The sequence below is a fragment of the Indicator indicator genome, chromosome Z (genome assembly GCF_027791375.1).
Source record: "Indicator indicator isolate 239-I01 chromosome Z, UM_Iind_1.1, whole genome shotgun sequence".
Lineage (NCBI taxonomy): Eukaryota > Metazoa > Chordata > Aves > Piciformes > Indicatoridae > Indicator > Indicator indicator.
In genome coordinates, this window is record NC_072053.1 from 33,816,935 (window position 1) to 33,837,684 (window position 20,750).

General features: G+C 38.2%; 1 protein-coding gene and 1 pseudogene across 2 annotated transcripts in view; one reads left to right on the forward strand and one right to left on the reverse strand.

The window, feature by feature from the left end:
* Positions 1–83: 83 nt before the first annotated feature.
* LOC128979341 (uncharacterized) lies at positions 84–2,615 on the forward strand (annotated as a pseudogene).
* A 7,476-nt stretch (positions 2,616–10,091) lies between these two features.
* SCAMP1 (secretory carrier membrane protein 1) overlaps positions 10,092–20,750 on the reverse strand; it is a 48,676-nt gene continuing 38,017 nt past the window's right edge. For both annotated transcript variants that reach the window (XM_054397469.1, XM_054397468.1), the window contains 4 exons: positions 15,863–16,022; positions 14,065–14,166; positions 12,121–12,238; positions 10,092–10,364 (listed from right to left, as the gene is read on the reverse strand). In XM_054397469.1, coding sequence (XP_054253444.1) covers positions 10,200–10,364; positions 12,121–12,238; positions 14,065–14,166; positions 15,863–16,022 — 545 coding nt within the window. In that variant the 3' untranslated portion in view covers positions 10,092–10,199. The remainder of the gene's footprint in view (positions 10,365–12,120; positions 12,239–14,064; positions 14,167–15,862; positions 16,023–20,750) is intronic.

Here is a 20,750-nt window from a genome sequence, read left to right on the forward strand (position 1 = left end):
GCACCTGGATATCAGTCTGCTTTCTGTTGACTGGACAAGCAGATCTGCTTACCTGTTTTTTACCATTTGTGTGATTGAGCCCCATGCATTCCAGCCCTGAACTACTGAAATAGTATTTCTTCCTTGCTGAGAAATGAGGATCCAAGAAAGGATCTCAAGAAAGCAGAATGTAAATATTTGGGGATTTTTTTTGTTACACTGTGTGATCACGACATAGTGGAACATGCTAATCAGACCGGGGAGGTGAGGAATCACATATATAGCAGGAATGTGCTTTAATGACAAATTCTGATTGATCAGATTGCCTCATCCACCTTGGTCACTTGGAAGAAGTTTGATTAAAAATATTAAAAGCCAGCACATTTTTTTCTCCTTATACAAAAGACAAGCCTATTTTAACTAGGGTTTGTTTCCAAGGGCTCCTCTCACCTGTGAATACTTCACCACTGCTTGATTTGGTACCATGTTTTTCACTGAGGTGCTTTTTGATATTGAACTTAAAGTACAGTGCCTTCTTGGATAGTAAGCATATGCTGGAGAGAGCAAAGCACTAACATGATGCAGTTTACACCAGTCCTTAAACATTTAAAAAGTTAAGTCCCTGCCAGTTTTGTTTTGTTTTGTTTTATTTTGGTCTTAAATTTGCAGTACGAAGTGTGCCACTTAAGCAGGTAGATTATTTTGTTTCCATTGACCACCAGAGAAGCTGTCACATTGGCTTTCACCTAATTGTTTGAAATAGTCTTTGTTAGAAATATTTCTACAGCCTTTATTAAAACTCCTGAAATCTTGAGCAGATGGCAGTTCCTCACAGCACAGCTGTGAATGCCAACAACTGGGCCTGGCCTGCAGCTTCTCCTACAAATGTAGACCGCATGTTGGACTTCCACAGTATTACTCTTTATCTTGCCAGTGAAACCTCATTCCCAGCCTACAGATAAGTCTGTCTCATGACTCACAGCCATGTGAGTCTTTAAGAAATTTACATTTTTCAGGAAGTCATGCCAAATTCTTCGTGGCTGGGAAAATCTTACCCACGTTTTTTTTAGTTTTTTTAAACTGTATGTAGTATGGACTCTATTCCAACTAAATCAGCCGAAATAAACCAGATCTTGCCACAAATGACATTCCTGTCTCAAAGGCAGTTGGTCGTATTACTTCCTTGTGGTGTTGCATCACTTACTAGAACTACTTCTGAACACGAATTTTGAAGTTATTTTAAAAAACAAAGGAGTGATGCAGCTGTAGTATAGAAGCATTGGGGATAATTTCTCTAAGAAGTAGTTCTAAGGAAATACTAAGTGAATTTTAGACTCCTTACTTCTTGGTTGTTTGACACCATCCAATGACAGTGTTGATCTCTGTCACTTCACTGTATAATAGGGAGCAGAGACTCTTGTTTATGCCTGGTCAGTCCCTTAAGATCTGCCATTAGTTATTTATAGGAACTAAAAAATTGTTGTTACTGTAGAGGTAGATAGCTAATTTCAGTACACTGCTCAAGTCATTTGCAATACAAGAGCTGTTCATCAGTCATGACCACCAGCCCAGCGCCAGCCTCAAGCATGGGTGATCACCAGCAGTCGTGGTGTCAGCACCCCGCAAGTGCAGCACAGACACTGTCTTGGCCTGGCCAGTCTATGGAGCAAGCCATGCTCAGCTCCCAGCCTGCACATGTCCTTACCCAAGGTGCCTTCAAGCCACATGCCGGATGGATACAGAGATGATCTCTCAGCTGCTGTGCAACAGACGAGGTCAACTTCTGCTGTTACTAAAAAAGGGATTGTTTTAGCCTCTTCTGGCATTTACTTGTTCCTGCAACTCAACATCCACCACATTATAGTTTAAAACGGGTAATTCACGTTTCCTTGAAATATTTAATTTTAAAAACCCAGAAGTTATGGTCTGGAACCATTTCTACCAACTGCCTGCACAAAGATTTTTAGCAAATCGAAATTACTAACACGAAATGGTGTCTGAGGATGAAAATGACAGCCAGTTCTTCCTGTCCATGCCTGTATTTTCATCCTAATCTGTAGGGCAAGCAGGTGGCTTGTACCTCGGGTCTGCCAGGCAGCCCAAGCCAGTGTTCCTCTCGAGCCCCTTGCTGGGGCATGCATCTCGGAGCCCAGCCACCATATTAGCTTTGCCTTTATAGGCTCTGCATTTGGAAAAGGCAGCTAGGAAAAATAAGAGTAGCCTATAAAGCATCTAAAAATTAATTATGATATCGATTGACAGCTCCATCTTTTCTTAGGTGGGTTGCAATCCAGTGTCCGTGCTGCCACTGCCAACAAACGCTGACGCTATGCTGGAACGACAAATACTGCTGTGGCTGGAACACTTGGTTAGTCAGGGTAAGGTCAGGTCTTCCAAAATGCAGAGAGGTCATATACTGCTTTGGCTTACAAGTAAACAATGACCAAGCTTCACTCACACTGTCTGCAGGCCTCTGCTGTGAACTACAGAAGGCTTAAAAATTTTTAATAGTGCAGTTTTTAAGTACAGAAGGCATGTTGTCAGTGGCATGTTTTGCTTTTGTTTGCATTTGTAACCAAGAACCATCTTTTCTGCTTGTCGCTGGTATACTATCAACTTGCTCTGCAACAACGTAATCAACTAACTTGCAAGAATAGCCATGTTCATCACAGAGCACAAATAGAAGACAGGCTGGGAAGAAATACAGAAAAAAAGTATTCAGAATTTCTTTTCTCAGGGTTCTGTTTTTCTAGCAAGTGATAAGATGGTATATGTTGCAGATTGTGTTTTCTAGATAAGATTTCAGGCATAGAGTGGCACTCATTCAGTCTTACAGCTGTTTAAAGTTGTTCCTGAAGTTCACCTCAGCAGTAGCTTTTTGCAGGAAAACCAAAAAACAACCCTACAAAAATAAATCAGCTTAAAGCTAATTTCATTAATTTCATGAGGGGGCTGTGGAGTGTAACTGCTTCTTAATGTACATGCACTGCATAGGATCTAGAAGAATTTGCTGTGGATTCTATAAAACCTGTGTGCCAATTACTTCAGTTTAATGTTTTGTGGTATTGAGGAATTCTTCAAACATCTGTGGTTTGATGAACTTCAGAAAATTGTATTCTGTAAAGTGCCATAGACTTCTAAAAATTGTAGCATATTTTAAAATTTTATATATATATATATATATATACACAAACTTGTGTGAGATGTGCAATACCAGGAATGGGGGTTTGTTGTGCGTTGTTTTGTTTTGTTTTCCTTTAGGTTTTGCTTTTAAACAAAATATTTGAAAAGGGACTTCCCAGGGAAGAAGTGGCTGGAGTTTTGGTGGTGTGGACAAACTAAAGCATAGAGTAAAGCAACAGAATCACTGATTTTAAAGATTAAAACAACAGTACTAACAGTGGCTTAAAGATTTAACAGAACTCTAGATGGATTTGAAACACTCAATCTATATAATACAAACAAATGTGAAGCTGTGTCCATCTCTGGCAATATACAATCTAAAAGCTGAAAAGGCTCAGCAAGGTTTCTTAGTCTGCTTTGTTTGTAATGTGGCACTGCGAAAAACATTGCTACTGAGCTACTCCTGGGTTGTCTATATCACCTTTGTATCTGTTTTACTCAATAAAGTTCTCTGGATTCTGAATTTTTTTTTCAGCCAAATCATTTCCATTCTGCATTGTTATCCCACATCTCATGCCCAAAGTGGTAAATGGAGGAGCTCAAGTCTTCCTTGAAAGCAGTGGGCGCTGGTGCCTACCTCAAGGGATGGACAGAACCCAACAAAAGCAGAGCATGGCAGCAACCTGTAACAACACAGCCGCTCTGTATAGGAGGAGTGGCTGTGGCCATCTAACTAGAGTAGATTTTGAGCCATGGTTTATTTGTGGTACTGTTTTTCTGTTCTTGAGTCACCACTATGTAGATTTCTTAGCATGATTGATGTACCTAATGTGTTATTTTTAATCTAGGTTTCAATTAAAATGTGAGTTTTCAAAACTGGACTCTGTCTACCTTAATTCAGACCTATTGGTCAAACTGGGCAATTGCAAGGTAGCAATTGCAGCTCCAATGGCATTTAAGACCCCAGCTCACAGAGGTTGTTAACGTTTCAGATTTCCATCTTGTTTTAATTATTATTACCACTTACTGATCAAAAAGTATGTGATCTGAAATTGTAGTTATGTGTTATACAATACAGTAGCATTAAAGAGACTTTCTTACTGAATCTTGCTGGTCTGACAAATGTTCTTTTTGCAACTAAAGCACTGCACTTCCTCATGAAAAGGGTTGCAAAACAAATATTGCTTAACCACACAGACTTTTAAAGTGGTGTTTGCCACCATGTCTTACATTTCACCACCTGAGATTTGACAAACCACTGGAGAAGCGTTACATACTGTTCTCTAAGTCAATTTATGGCCAAAGTAGGAGTAAGGCCCTCGGTGGCTGAAAGACATGATTATTGTGTCATAGTTGCTATGGTCTCTTGCTGTTAAATTTATATATCATTAATTGGCTGCCATGTAGTTACACTATTAACGGTTTCTAAACTTCCAAGAAGTAGCTGTTGGTTAGAACTGGGACCATTTAGAAACAATGGTCTAGAAGGAGTTAGAGGACAGGTACCATTCAGTGCACCACCACGTTGATCATCATGGATTTCGAAGTAGGTTTAGATTATTACAGCAGTTCTCCTACAAATAAAATCATGACCTTGAAACAAATTACAAAATTTGCTAGAATTGTGTTGAAACAAATTACAAAATTAGCTAAAAATATTAAATCCTTTTTCAGTAAAGTTAATGGAGTTGGCAATAGACGGTGCAGAGATCTAGTCTCTAATTGCCTATGTGTTACAGATTTCTGTGTTTTAGTAACTTCTCCCCAACGCTCCAGCTAGGTTTAGCATGGTGCCACCATAAGAAAGCGAATGTCTGTTACCGCTGTCGGACAGACAGACAGAAATATGAAGGTGCTGACTTGCTCCAGTGATTCACTGAAACCTTGCCTTAAAAGGTGATTTTTTGGTATCTTCGTATCTGGAAGCACAGGAATCAGTGTCCCTAAGGAGCTTTAGGTATCACTCAGATGCAACGGGATCTGTAATTTGGTCTAGCTCAGAAACATGAAGAAAAATTGATTTCAAATTTATTCACATCCTTCTCACTGCTTCCAGTGGTTCCTACTGGACAAGCAGTATCACCCCACTGCCCAATCCAGCACTCTTTTCCTCTTAAAACATCAAAAATACATGCACAGCAAAGACAACAGCCCTGCAGTGCTAAACAACCATGCATGCTTTGGCATGTGTGCCATGGACTGCAGCTCAGCTGATGTTAAGATTGTTTTAATTAGATTACAATCATCGTTAAGACCTGCTTGCAGCCCTGTCAACTGGAAGAGCAGTTGATGGCTGATCCTGCAGAGGCATCAGTGATCATCAGCAGATGGTTTTCATAATGGCTGTGGCTCAGGGCAGTGTATCCCACCTAAATTAGTTGTACACATCTGCAAGGCTGAGAAAATGGTCACAGGTAACTGGACTCCAAAGCTGGCTGCATCATCCAGGCATACAAGCAGCCCTGGTCCAAGCACAGTGCGGATTATTAACACCACCTCTGTCTTCAGCACCAAAAATCAGCCTCTGAAATTTCCCATCTCAGCAGCTGAAGCTTCCTTTCATGAATAGTGGGTACAAAGAAGCCTGCTCTCAGCAATTTGTGCAGCAGCTCCTCTGTGGTGCAGTGTCCTCCTTCACCCTGAGTGATGTAACAGCAATGTGCAGGAACACTCACTGAAGCAGTTCAGTACATCGTGTATGTATGTGTTAGTCACGTTACAGCACCGAGTGCGCTGAGAGTAAACCCACAGACTAAAAAGCACTATTGTTTGGTCTGTGTGATCACTATCCACTCATCCAACAAAAAGCAATTTTTAGACAACCTTCCATTACATATGCTTTATATATTGCATTATATATGCATCATATATTCCATATAAGCTTTCATTAAACAGCTGGACAATTAATTTCTCCCAGAACAGAATGTACTGCAGCACGATCCACAATTCCCACAGACACGTGGTTTTTCACTCAGTACTGTGTGATGTGGTACCTAGTTCAGCTCTAGCATAAAGTCAAACCAATGTTCCACTGCTGAGGTAAGAAATTTGCACCATTTCCTTTGTAGGTCTTCCTGATTTTCCTACTGAAATGCGTAAAAGCGACTTGCAAATGTAACATTAATTTGTGGAAAGAAAAGGACAAACTAATTCTTACACATTTTAATGTAACTGAGTGAAACCTAGCGCACATTTGTTTTAATTATCTGATGCACTGTGCCTTGCTACTGAGTCATGACCAGAATGCCCTTGGTGCACACCTGTTCCTCGACAGAAACACAGAATCACAGAATGTTGGGGCTGGATGGGACCTCAAAAGATCATCTAGTCCAATCCCCTGCCAGAGCAGGATCACCTATAGCAGTTCACACAGGAATGCATCCAGGTGGGTCTTGAATACCTCCCGAGAGGGAGACTTCACAACCCCCCTGGGCAGCCTGTTCCAGTGTTCTATCACCCTCACAATGAAATAATTCCTCCTGTTTCCATGGAACTTCCTATGCCTGAACTTCCACCCACTGCCCCTTGCCCTGTCATTGGGCATTGCTGAGAAGAGCCTGACTCCATCCTCTCGGCACTCACTTTTTATGTCTCCAGAAGAATCACTGAGTGCTTTTAATCACGGTTATCTTCCCTGTGCTGTTTTCTCTGTGTGCATACCCTCCCAACTTTGTGCTTACAGCTTCTTGAGGAAAACTAGCCTCGCAATCCAGAAGAACTGTCTCCCCACAAAAGCACTCAAATTGTGCAATAATTCTAACCATAAACCATGACTGGATCATGCTGAACAACTGTGCTGACCATTTACATCAAAGTGCAAAGCCTGTTCCTTTAGTCTGCTGCCACTGCTGTTCTAGATCTGCAAATCAGAAAGAACTACAACAAGCTGGTGAAGAATTTCATTTCAAAATGATGCATGCATGCACAACTGTCTTCAAAAATTCAGGTCTGCAGCCTCTCCAAATAACCCTGACTGCACCTCAGAGCACTGATCTCTGCATTGTACATTTACAAAGGTAACTGTGCCACAATGGCCTAGCTGAAATCATTTTGCCCTTCAAAGAAAACCCAGCAGTGATACAGAAATGTCAATTAGGAAAACAAATGCTATCAAAGCAATGCTGTTTTCAGCAATTTAATTTTACTTCCAGTAGTGTTTTAGGATTCACTTAGTACCTGTAGAGCTTCATTTGGTAATGACAGAACCTGTTTGGATTTTAGATTTTAATCCTCCTGAGTTTACAGCACAAGAAAGTAGGCAGCAGTGTTTTCAGAATTTCCTTTCTGACAGCTGAACAGACGAATTCTTAATATCCTGATGTTTTGATAGTAGATATTTAGTTTCTCCATTTCAGCAGAACTACAGCATTTATGTACAGAATTACAAAAACTAAGTGAGACTTTTGCACAGATCATCTGCCCTGCTCATTATCCCTTGATAATGTTGATCAAAACTACACAGAGCAAACACCCAGGAAAAAAGTCCTTTTTTATTCTATGACACTGTATTAATACAATAAATATACAAAACTTCTGAACTACTGAAACATGCAACAGAGGGACAGAGGAAGTGCATTTGTACAGAACCATGACATTCACCAGGATGGCAGAGCATTGTTGGTAATTTACAAAATATACAAACATCTCTCAGATAAATAAAACCAACTCCTAAATTACAGATCAATGACTACTGACGTTCCAGTGTTTAAACTCCATACTTTGTACTCAATTTGCCACAATACTACAAAATGACAACTCCAGTGGGCGCCATACTCTGCTAAATTAGTAAGAGACTGTAAAATCTACTTTTCATTGGGTACAAAATAACAAGTATTCCGTTGTCAAAGCTAAGCTCTTAACTTCTCCCTCCCCTTTTAGTCAGAGATTTCTGGCTTAAATGATTTACAATTCACATGTTACTGAACCTTGAATTTCACTGAGGAGTTTTAAATCAGTACATTCAACCCATGATGTTACAAACCAATGCTCCCTATACAAAGAACATTAAATATGCGGGGTTTCCCAAAAAAATTTAAACATTTGGGGGAAAAAAATCTACCTGCCAAATTCAGGTTTCATGCCTAATTTTTTTTTCTATAATATATTCCAGTGATGTATATTATTACACAATCTTCAAACTAAGTTAAATTGCAAGGAAAACGTCCTTGGAATGCCTATGCAAGAGATACCAATAGAATTTTTTAAATTTACATTTAGAAGTCGTCCACAGTAGAGTTCCTAGCTACAATATCTCAAGTAAAGTTTAAAAGATTATAAAAAAGAACAGTCTGGATATACAGCTGCTAGAAGGATGATGCCTGATCTCAATTGAAAACCATGGCTTTTATCTGGAAAGCTTTTAATAACATTCCACACAAATTTAAGTTCAATGCTAGCATGTCCACTAGTACGGAATTTTAGAGCCCCTATTACACAGAATATTTAAATTGCTTTTAGCTTCATGATGCAGAGGACATTTAGGAGCAGTTACTGTCATTAATACGAACTTCAGCATAGGTGAAACCAGAATTTCTCCAAATTAAATTTAGATTTAAATAAATTAGTAAAAGAAAGGGGACTAATAGGGACTTCATGCCAACAGTACAATACTGATCCAGGGAATAAGCCAGGGGGGTTAATTTCATAATGCTCTTCTGTTATTATGAATACAGTGTAAAGAATCTATGTGAGTTGGTGCACATTCAAAAAATTAAGGAACCTCACTATTTTATGTTGTCTTACTAAAGGTTACCTGGCCATGTTCTAGAACATGATGATGGTATGATTATGGATTGTTCAGTTCCACAGCACCAATTCAACCTCCTGGGTCTCCAGAATTTAAAATTTAACTTTGTTGAAGATCAGGATTTCTCACCTTTCCAACACAAAATAGTTCAAAAGCTTTTATTCCCCAGCTTAAATCACATTACAGAGGTGGCTGAGTTAAAGTTAAAATGAATTCAAGTATCTGTTGAATGCAATACCTTAAAAAGCCTGGGTTTAAACAATATTCCTGTTAGAAAATTAAATACTGTATTTAAGTTTCTGGACAAGCAGTAAACAGACTAACTGACTAGGCTAGAGATTTAGTACCATTTTAAACACAAATCTACACTTAAAAAGAACTCCAGAAGCCCCCAAAAATACCATACACAACAAAAATACTGCATGTAGGAGAGGGAAGGGGAGCAAGAAATTAGTGTTCTAAAAGTTACTACTGGTTTCTTTTCCAGCAAAATTATTACCCCAAGACACAAATACTGAAATTTAGAAATAAAACCCCCAAACCAAAACCCAAATATATAATCGTTTAGCTCTGTGACTGAAAACATCAATTTTACTCAAACCCATCATTTTACCTCCCTTAAACTGTACACTGCATTTCACATTCCAGTACAGAAATGTCTATGCACCACAGCCTTTTCTCACGGGTAGAGAATACTCCACGAAATCAATCAAACAAACATTATTATAAAGTGGAGTGGGTAACCTCTGGACTAAAACACTATTTATTTAAACAAGATCAGGTTACTCAGCAGTGTTCATGCAAACTTACAGGTTTATATCAAAAGACTTAGCCTAAAAAAACCGCAAGTACAGAATTAATATTATCTACTCTATTATTTATTCTCCAGCAGCTGCTGAAACTGCAAAAGCAGCAGCCAAACCTAACTTTCTACATCTCTCAGTCTACCCCACTTCTTGTTTGAAATAGGGAAAACAGTTCTTACAAGGAAATATAATTGATCCAAAGTGCTTTTCTGAAGTTAAAAAAATACCGGAGTGAGACACTTAAAAACCTTCCAAATGCTTTATACATTTATTCTCAGGCCAATTATTGAAATGATTTATCCCCATAAAATACGGAAGGCTTTAAGTTCTAGAATGCAACATCTGAAAAGAAGGGGGAAAAAAAGAAAAGAGTTATCTTTTGGAAATAAATAAATTGAAAAAAAACCCAAACCAGACATTTTCCATTTTACCCATGCACAGCTGCAGAGGAGACAAACATGCTGTATGGATTTTGATCTAGGTGTCTAGGGAATATAATCAGTGACTGGAAATTAAAAAGAACGGTGGTGATGTTTTACGCTGCCCTACATGCGGTTCCCCTTGAAAGCGTTCTGAGCGGCGCTGGTTGCCGCCGTGGAGGCAGCGTTGGCGGCAGCTGTCTGCACGGTTTTGTTGGACATCACTCCCGTTGCGAACTCCTGCTGCGCCTTCTCAAAGCTAGCGCCGGTCGTGCGGTAGAGCCCATGCACCTATGGGGACAGAAAAGCAGTGAAGGAATGGTGAGGAGCCCCACATTTCTTGGTAGGCTACAGCAGAGCTGTGCAGGGGGGAAATACGGTTTGCTCATGTGTTTGGTAGGATCCAGAAATGATCAAACAAGTATTTTTCCACAAATCCTACAACTTTTGATTGCCCTGCTGCATTGTACAGTGACCACAGGATTACCTGTAATGTTTTGCAAGCTCTGAGGTGTCTCACATGTCTTTACTGAAATGTGTGTGGCACTTGTCTGAAACAACATATTTAAATACACATACAGGCTGCATCCTTAGCATCACACAGGACTCACAGCTTGCAGAAGTGTCTTCTGTCTCAATTTTTACACAGCTCATTAAAAGAGTTAGTAAGAGTGTATGTTGGAAACAAACAAAACCAAAAAACAGCAGGGAGCAAAAATGCAGTTTCAAAACCATGGTGTAAGTAAAATTTTTGGGAAGTTTTTTCTACACCGATTTCTACAATTGTTTTCATTTCTCTGATTGATGCTGTTACAAGAACAAGCTAAGCTATGGCTGAGTATTTAGAAGTATAAAATACCTGAATAATGCTAAACTAGTTGGATGGTCAATAGCACTGCATAATCACTAGAGGTATTCAACAGCATGACTTGGAAATAGTGCAAATTTCTAGTATACAATAAAATAATAAAGTAAATAATCTCTAGTACAACAAAAAAACAAATCCTGAGTAACTTCCAATTACCTGAGTACTAAAATGCTTTTGACTCATATTCAATCAAATCACAATGAAGTTGTCAAACAACACTGCAAAGACATTTCTACTCAAGGGCAGCATGAAAATTCATGTAACTTTTTTCCTTGTTAGAAATATGGCTATTTCTCATCTGTAAAGATACAATAGCTCACATCTGAATGTGTGGGGTTTTTTAAATGATCCAAATGCATACGGTAGGAAAAGTATAAAACCACTGCACTGTTCCTGTTCGTTTCTTCCCCCCCACCTGAGTATTTTATGTAGAAAACAAATAAAGAGACCTCTCCAGGCAACGCTTAAAATTTCTAGCTTACTGTAGTAGGCCAGGAGAATTTGGATAAGAGAAAATATTTAAGTGGAACTATAACTGAGGGTGAATTATTAGAATTGCCAGCATCAGAATTCTCAGTGACATTTTATCTAAACAGTATAAAAAACTTCCTTCCACATTAGTTAACTAAGCGTATGTCTTCTGGATGGAAATTCACAAAAGGAAGCAAGGGGAAAATGCATCTTTCTTTGTACTATCATAATAAACAATCATTAATTCATAAAAAAAATAAAATAATTGAAGCAAAGAAACGAAAATAAAAATCCTTTCTGAGGTGCCAGGCACCTCCCTCTCCTATGAACTTTAATGGGAATGATAACAGGAGTAGTAAGAGCTGAAACTCGGCAATCATTTGAACCACACTTCACTCTGCCTGATGAATCAACACAGATTTGAAAATTACAACAATGGCCTTTACAAGCACCATCGTGGTGCTCAGTGCATTCACTGACTCTTTCCTTGTGGATTTACCTCCCAATTTTTTGGGAAGAAATTGCAGAGACTATGTGTGTTGTACAAACAGTAGTTAGAAAATTCACAGCAGTATAAGCAAAAAACTATACTGGTTAATAGGTACATTTAATCCCCATTATTTTGCAGGAGAGCATCTCTCTCAAGCAGGAAAGCAAAAGCCAGAGCAAACACGGAAGAGAGAAGAGAGGTAGTAACATGTATCTTACCTTTTTAAACATAACTAATGAGATAACAGCAGATGCTGTGAAAAGTGCAGCTATGATTATCATCATAATGCCTACAGGAATACTCTTATTAAGACCAGTAAGGGATGAAATCCACCCACTGAAGGAAAAAGAAAGGAAAAATTTTATTAGTAGAGCACACGAACCATTCAACCACAAGTATCCACACCAAGGGAAGCATTACAACCTGCTGTTTCTGACTGACTTTGAATATATCTGAAGAAAAGTCATGGGAATTATACAGAAGTGTCTTTCACCTCTACAATTAGCTTTTAGAGCTTAGTTTCCATTTTTCCCAGTGCATGTGGTAGAACTGTATGAAAAATGGGAGCAGAGATGATTATCCTGGAGCAGAACTGTAAGGAAATTAGAAAACTGCTCATCGACTTTCTTTCCCTGCCCCCCCCATACTGTCATTTGAGACTAACTTAAGACTAGATGATTTCATGAAAATGTCCCTAAAAAGATAGCTTCTAACTTCTTGAAATATAAAACAAAAACATGTCACACACGAAGTTTTTATATGCAAACTCGTACCGTTGTATATGCACAGTGACTTCTCAATGGAGGTCAGCATGACCATTTTTTGAAATAGATAGCATCAGATTACCTAATAGAAAAGACTGCACTATCAGTATCTACTTCAAACATTTCCTCATTCTTCAAAACTGAATCATCAACAGAAAAATAAAGTACCAAATTTGAAACCACAAAAAGCAGGTTGCCTTGAGAAAAACAAAACATGACATAAAAGGTTCTTCCACAGGCAAAAGGACAACCTTTACCTGTTTGAAATTGCTTTGCTGTCCCCTATGTCCACAAAACTCTACCACAAAACTGTAATTAGCATTTTCTAATGATCTGGCCAATTTTCACAGCCCTTTCACAGCTATCCTGTGCACATTTCATGAACCTGGAGAGCTGGCCTTCTGAAACACTTTTTATTTTGTTAATGTCATTGTGTATCTATGAAAAAGCAAACCAGTACACCCATGAGCAAAATCAATAAACCAGGATCTTTCCTTACAGTCCATTTCTGAAGCAAGGTTCTGTATGTTTGGAGGTCAGCAGCAAAAAGCAGTGATACAGAGGTCACTACACAGCTACAGTACCACCAGTCACAGTTCTCCATGATACCCTGCCTACCACAACCATTTTTAGTTAATTAGCAAGTGCTGGGGTTTTTTCCCGAATGACAGTGACTGATTCCCCACAGGCTTTCCTTGTAAAATCTAAGTATGAGACTCCAAAGACTCAAATAAAAGACAGTATACATAAAAGTTTCATGTAAAAGATTCTATACATACAAGTATCAAAGAGAAAAAAGAACTATTACAGCAGAAGGACCTGACTCAGACAAGTAAGCTTTCCAAATAATATCAAAGGTGTATCACTATATTCTCCCAAACACATTCTTAATTCATTCTACAAATGTTAGCCATTAATTAAATTAATAAGGAGTAAATATATTAATATAATTAGAAATAACTAATGATATAAAATAATACCCAAATGCTATATCATCACTGTCAAAATTATTTTCATTTTCTCTGAGTTTTGCTTCTCTATCTTACAGACAAACGTAAAGCAAGTAAGATCTCCATACACCACCACAATAGATGAAGTCATTCAAAGTGGCTTATACTGAAGGATAAAACTTTGGCCAGCCTAGTAAGAGAAGTAATTCACACTCTCAGGGTATGTTTCATCCACTTTTCCAAGTTAAAGAGCACTCCAAAAATGCCTTTTTTTTTTTTTTTGAGTGCTAAATGTAACAATTCAGTGAACACAAGGTATTGTGTCCACTGGGATTGTATTGCAGTTGCTCTCTCAAATATGTGTCCATTTTTTTATATGTCTTATATGCTCTATCAAATATGTACTGGTCTTACAGGCAGTGCAACACTACACAAACAGAATACTCACCAGTTTCCCCATCTTTGAAATCCTGCAGCTTGAAGGACATGTACAGCAAATTGACAGATATATACAAAGAAGAACACAAAGAACCTGAATGAACTGTCACTCCTGAAAGAGGTGGGGGGAAAAGATTAAAGCAGACAGGAAACTGACAACCTTTTGCAAATACTCTAGTATAAATCTAAGAAACTTTTGTGCATTAACTAGCAGAAAAATGCTTTCATTTATCGACAGTGACTTGAAGTATCAGCCATTCTGTGGGTTTGTAGCACATTTTTTACAAGAGCTGCCTCCCCTTAAGATGACACATTTGCCACCTGCACCTCTAACAGAGGTAGGAATAGCAAATAAAAGTACTGTTCAGCACACAGCAGGGTATCTTAGACTACACACAGGAGATTTATTTACAATGCACGAGGAACAGAATTCTCATTCACTTTCAGACTAACATTCAGAGTCCTGGCAGGATGGGAAAAAAATATTTTACTTGTAAAAGGAAGTAAAATCTATTTGGAAATTACTGAAATATAGTGCAGACCGTAATACTGAAGTAGCTATTGGCTGAAAGTAAAATATACAAAACAGGTTGCTGTTTAAATGACTAAAATGTCACCCTGACAAAGGCTGAAATTAAAAAAAAAAACCACCCACCAAAAACCCAAACACAATACATGTACAAAAACCAAATGTACTAGCAAAATCCCAGCAATGCCCTCAACTTATTACTATTGAAAGCAATGGTGGTATGATATGCTTGTTACCGGACTTCTTATGACAGTAGAAATCATTTAGTTAAGCCACGGAATCAGATTTTGCCATTAACAGCTCTTGCTGCAAAGGAGAGTTTCTCCATTTCTATTCATTTAGTTCAGCTCAATAACTATTTCATTTTCAGCTAAGCCACTGACTGAAAGATGAATATGCAAGTAGCAGGGTTTCTTTTCCAAACATCAATACTCACTAAGAAAAGCTATGCATTTACTAGAGAGAAATGCAAGTTAAACTATATGATTCCTCAAAGATGTGTGGGTACAGCAAGTACAAAAGGTACAAAAAGAAGCCTCTCATTTAGTCTAAAGGTCATGCTTAACTGCAATTTCTGGACATCAATCTTTCTCTACACTAACCAGTGCTTTTTAAATGAGAATATTCTGAAACACTTCAATGCAAAAAAATTGTTCCAAATAAACACAGGCTGATTCCCAGTAATATTACAGGCTGATTTTCTCTACAATTTCTGTTTAATTCTATTCTTAAACACAAAGCTACCACACCTGTGTGAAGTCTGCAAAGACTGCCAAAAGGTAGGGAAAATACTGGACTTTGATTGTTGCACACCTGCTTTACTCATTCTTAAACAGTCTTAGTTTAATTCAATTGCAGACACTGCAGGTCACCTAACAATGTAAGATTTTTAAGTCTAGAGGTTTATGAAATTAATTCAGGAAGCTAAATAATTTAAGACACTCTTAACTACTAACCTACTCAAATTCTTGGTGTGAAGCGATAGAGATTTAAGGAGAACTTTCCCTAAAATTGTTATCAGCCCAATACAAAGTTAAGTATTTCCTACAACCATTCAGTCAATGTTGGAAGCTATAAATACTCTTTAAAGTACTCCTTGATATTCCAAACTATCACTATATATCTTTCAAATACAATAACTTAACTGATTGGCAAACATACTATTTGTTTCTAATGACAGCATATTAAAGGATTGTCATAACGATAATCAAGCAAATTTCAGAATGTTAACGCATTTCAACAAGTTTTCAAATACCCTAAGTCAAGCTGAAGTTTTTACCTGAAAGCTCCATAAAGTGGTCTGTACCAGCAGACAAAGGAACAAGGGGTAAAAAGCAGGAACCAGAGAATACTCAATCCAAAATCAACCCCTCGTGTGGCATCGACATAAAACCAGGCCAAGCATCCAAAGATATTAAGAAAGAGGGTCACTGTATGGACTGCAGAAGCCAAAACAAGCTTAATTAAGTTATGTTTATACAATAAATTATTTCAACTGTTAAAATAATACCCAAACAGAGCATTTTTAAAGATGATAATAAATCAATACTTTCTCAATACCATCAGCAAAAAGTTGATTTTCATCCTGTTTTCTAGATTCCAGATTAATGCTGTATTTGGAAGTGAAAGTATCAAACATGGGAAGTTCAAGTACTATAAAGTATATAGTATCATAAAAGCATATAGTGTCATAAAAATACAACATTTTCAAACAACATTATTTAAAAACAAGTTTATACAGCTGGAATAATTGATATTTTTACTACAGTAATAACTGGATACAGGTATTTCTCAGACTACTGAATATTGCTGGAGAGAAAGCTTATTAATTATGTGAAATACATCATAAATTCAGCACTGTTCACACCTTAGTTTGAAAACAAACATTTCCCCAAAAAACTTTCAGCAAAAAAGCTGTTTTCCATGTAATAAAGCACAAGAACCCCAGGTAGAAAATACTTTTTCCAGTAAAACAAATCTGTAAGACACTCTCCTGGATGCATTTAACACTCAATATTGCATATTTGAATATGTCTCATAATATTCATTTTAAATCTCTGCCTTTTTGGTCCTCCATTCTTAGCTCAGGACTAGAATTTTCCCATTGGCAGACATTTTTACAAGTTAAAACTGTAATTCCTACCGAAGAAAATGCATTGGCATTATGACATCGGAGTTTAATTCAAATATATTTAGCTCTTAGAACACAGAAAGATACAGCATTATTAAGAAATGTTACAACTACTACCTTCGTGCTATCTGGCACAGAAGTTAGTTCTGCCAGACTTTAAAGACGAAAATTACTTCCTATTTTTATTCAGCAATAAACAGTCATTCAGAGGGCAGTTTCTGTCCTTATGGACCAGGATAAAGTATTTAGAACTGCAGAAACTGCTCCTTGTAGCACATAAACATTTAGTCATTCTGCTGTAAGGTGAGGTGAACAGAACCAACAAGATAATAAAGATTCTGAAAAAAAAAAAGACCCCCCAAACTCCTTGATGCCCTCTTAACTAGTACTTGAGTCCTAAATCAACTTAGTGGGAAAGAGATCTTAAACACAGAATGCTTACAACATTGCATGAAAGAAGGGCTTGTGAAGTACAAAACATTTCCCTCAGGCAAATTTTCCTCCAAGAGTCACCAGAATTTCTAAAATAAGATACATTTAATGTATCTGCTCATCTTAGGACTGTTTGAAGGGTGAGCAAAGCAACTCATTTGAGAACTTTCACGTGTATGCCTCACAATGCACAACAAAGGACACAAATCCAAATTCCTGCCGTCCTTTGATAAGTACAAGAAAACTTACCAAGGGGGATTCTTTCTTTTTCCAATTAATACTGGAAAGAGGGAGACACCTTGAACACCCACATCCTGCTGGAATTTGAACTTTCTGAAATTTCAAACTTTTTTTTCATAATTGCAATCACAGTAACAGTTTTTAAAGAACGCCATATCACTGCAGCACAGAGTTGAAACACCACACCCACCACTAATAATTATCAGCAACACAAAACCAGCAACAGGGAGGTCTGCTTCACTACTGTCACAGAATCTCAGTTGTTAAAAGTATTGGCAAGCAATGGATGAAGACAAAGGACTTCAGTGACAATTCCCCCTTCTCTCTGCCTGCTGCAAGGTACAGAAAGGCATTTGTTTCTGAGGCAGCACCTTCGCAATGTGACCCAGAGCAGTGATGCTGTTTTATGAACAGACAGGTAACAGTTTTAAGTTCCTTCCACCTACTTGCCCCATCAAATTAAACCATGATACGAGTTATTAGAAGATAATGACTATCTGGGGGCCAAAATGACCTAAAGCTTTAGCACGAGTCTGCAATATGTCTATGTCCATGATTTCAGAGCTACACCAAGACAGTACTCAGTGCAAACTGATCTAAAAAAGCTTTCTCCTAGTTCAGCTGTGGGAACAGCTGATGTTAAAATAAAAGAAAAAAAAAAAAAAGGAGCATACATGACAGAATAAGAGTGAACAATGGGCAATGACATCGGTTTACTCACTTTTATTCTTGCAAACTGCCTTGTAAAGAAGAGTTCTATCAGATATATATTCCTTGTCCTAACTACACTTCAGCATCCATTAATGCCTGAAAGTGAATTGTAGATAGACAAAATGCACCAATGCTATCTCACATCTACATTATTGAGACTATGATTTTGAAGTTCCACATGGGACTGTATGAAAGAAATTGTTGTAATACACTTCATTTCAGTAATGTTTTAGTGACGGTATTTTTTGGAAACCAGAATCCAGAGCAGGACATAGAAAAGAAATCTCTTCTTCCCAGGAAAAAGCTGGACTGTTGCCTTATAAGGGACTGCCTTGAGTGGAACGGGATGCCCACAAGATGGAGGGTTTGGAAGCCACAGGCAGCTAACCAGTGAGGAGAAGGCTGGTGATGTTTGATCACACCCAACCTTTAAGCACAGAAGAGGTTCAAATGTAATTTTGGATTCTGTCCTTGTCCTTTCTGTTCTTTCAGGAGAGGGAGCAGGTGCTGTACAAACAACAGAAGTATTTCCCATAAGAAAAAAAATTTCTTACAACAAGCTCATAGCAGCACACCACATAAACATATGCTATCAAATATGTGAAGGTGGGTTTTTTTCTCTCACAGTACATTACGACTCCAGCTGAAATACTTGACACAGTCCACATCGTAAAATTCTTGAGGCTACACACCAAAAAAAATATGGAGTGGACCAAGCAGAAAATCTGTAAGACAGCAACCAGTCAGACCTCTAGAAAACACAACCTATAAAGAATGGATGAGTAAACAATGTTAATTTAGCCGAAAGCATAGAGGTGTTCTCCGTAACAACAGTGAACACAACAGGAAAAATCTAAACACTGAGAAAATTAAATTACATACTGGGAAACATCTCCTAATGATAAAAGGCAACAATACTCTAGAGAACAGTCTTGTAGGGAGTGTCCATCTTTGCAGGCACAACAAACATCAACACAGACAGAAGCATAGAACTGTTGAGGTTGGATGAGGCCTTTGAGTTCAAGTCATCCCGCTTGCCTAGAGCTCACAATCCCATACTACTGCTAGGCCTGTACCACTAAACCATGTCCCTAAGCACCACATCCACATGTCTTTTAAATACTTCCAGGGCCACTGTCTTGTCGCTTGTTGCATATGAGAAGAGACCAACCCCCACCTTACTCCAGTCTCCCTAGCGGTAGCTGTAGCGGGTGATGAAGTCCCCCCTTCAGCCTCCTCTTCTGAGGACTAAACAACCCTGGTTTCCCCAGCTGTTCCTCATAAGGCTTGACCAGCTTCATTCCTCTTCTTTGGACATGCTCTAGCACCTTAGTGTCCTTCTTGTAGTGAGGGGCCCAAAACTGAATACAGTACTGGAGGTGTGGCCTCACCAGTGCAGACCAGCTGATCACACTTATTCCTAATAACAGACCAGGATGCAGTTGGCCTTCTTGGTCACCTGAGCACACTGCTGGCTCATATTCATCTAGCTGTCAATCAACAGATAGACACATGTACTATTGATTGTAATCTTAGACAGAAGGATGGACGAGATTAAGCTCTGCTAAACACAAAATATACCACTAAAACTGACACTTAAGGTTTTTATTTTCCTACTGCAATCCACAGTTTCAGTCACTGCTCTTTGAGTATCTTTAAAATTCTTGTTCACAGAGAAGGGAAACACTCACAACCTATACAAAGTAGCAAACTGAAATGCCACAAAAGCCTTCCATGAGTCAGAGCAGCAATTTGTTTCATAACTTCAAATAAGAAATATTCTTTGAAATTCAGTACTGCTCATTTTGTTATCAGTCTGTGGGGAAAGTAAACTCAGAAACACATGCTTTTGAGCCAAAAAATTTTTAGTGCCAGGTACAGGTCAAGAGACATGGGACATTTCACTAATAAGATGTAAAAAGTAGTACTCAGTGCTGAAGAGCCAGGAAAACTGTCATTCTGTCAGCAACCCACCAAACCAACAGCAATGGTCTCAAGTGACAGATAGAATAGAAAAGTACTACTGGCAGCTGACTGAAGTCATTTCTAACCGATTGCTTCAAAAATACATGGGAGCACTCAGTCAGAGAAAAAAAACAAAGGCTTTCCCAGGGGAAAAAAATCCAAAAACATGTGCAAAAATAAAAATAACATTAGAAAACTAGAAAACTCTGACTTTTAATGAAAATAGAGAAAAGATGGATGAATTCATGGAATGCAGTCACAAACAGACTCACTTTCTCCTGTGATAAAGAGCAAGTAGATTTGAAAAGGATAAAACATTTTCCTCAGATACATAAAGATCAAGAATAAGGATATAAAAATGGTTACTAACCTTGGAAACATAGAGAAAATTGAGAAGTTTTTTTTCTAGAACTGCTAATAAAGAAGAGGAAAAGTAACCTAAGTATACAGAGTGCTGAGCAGGCAGTACTAGATTTATCCAAATGGGATCGTGATCATATAATGCCTAGGTCTTACAAGAGAACAGGCTTGTAGGGAGTGTATGTGTAGGAAGCGTCCACCTTACAAGACCTAGGGAGTTCTGGAAGAAATCAAATGTAGGGTTAGGCAGCAAGCAGAAGCAGGCTGGCTTATTGTGGGAATACGTTCCTCCACTGAGGAGGCATAGCCACTCTAATGAGCCATGTAG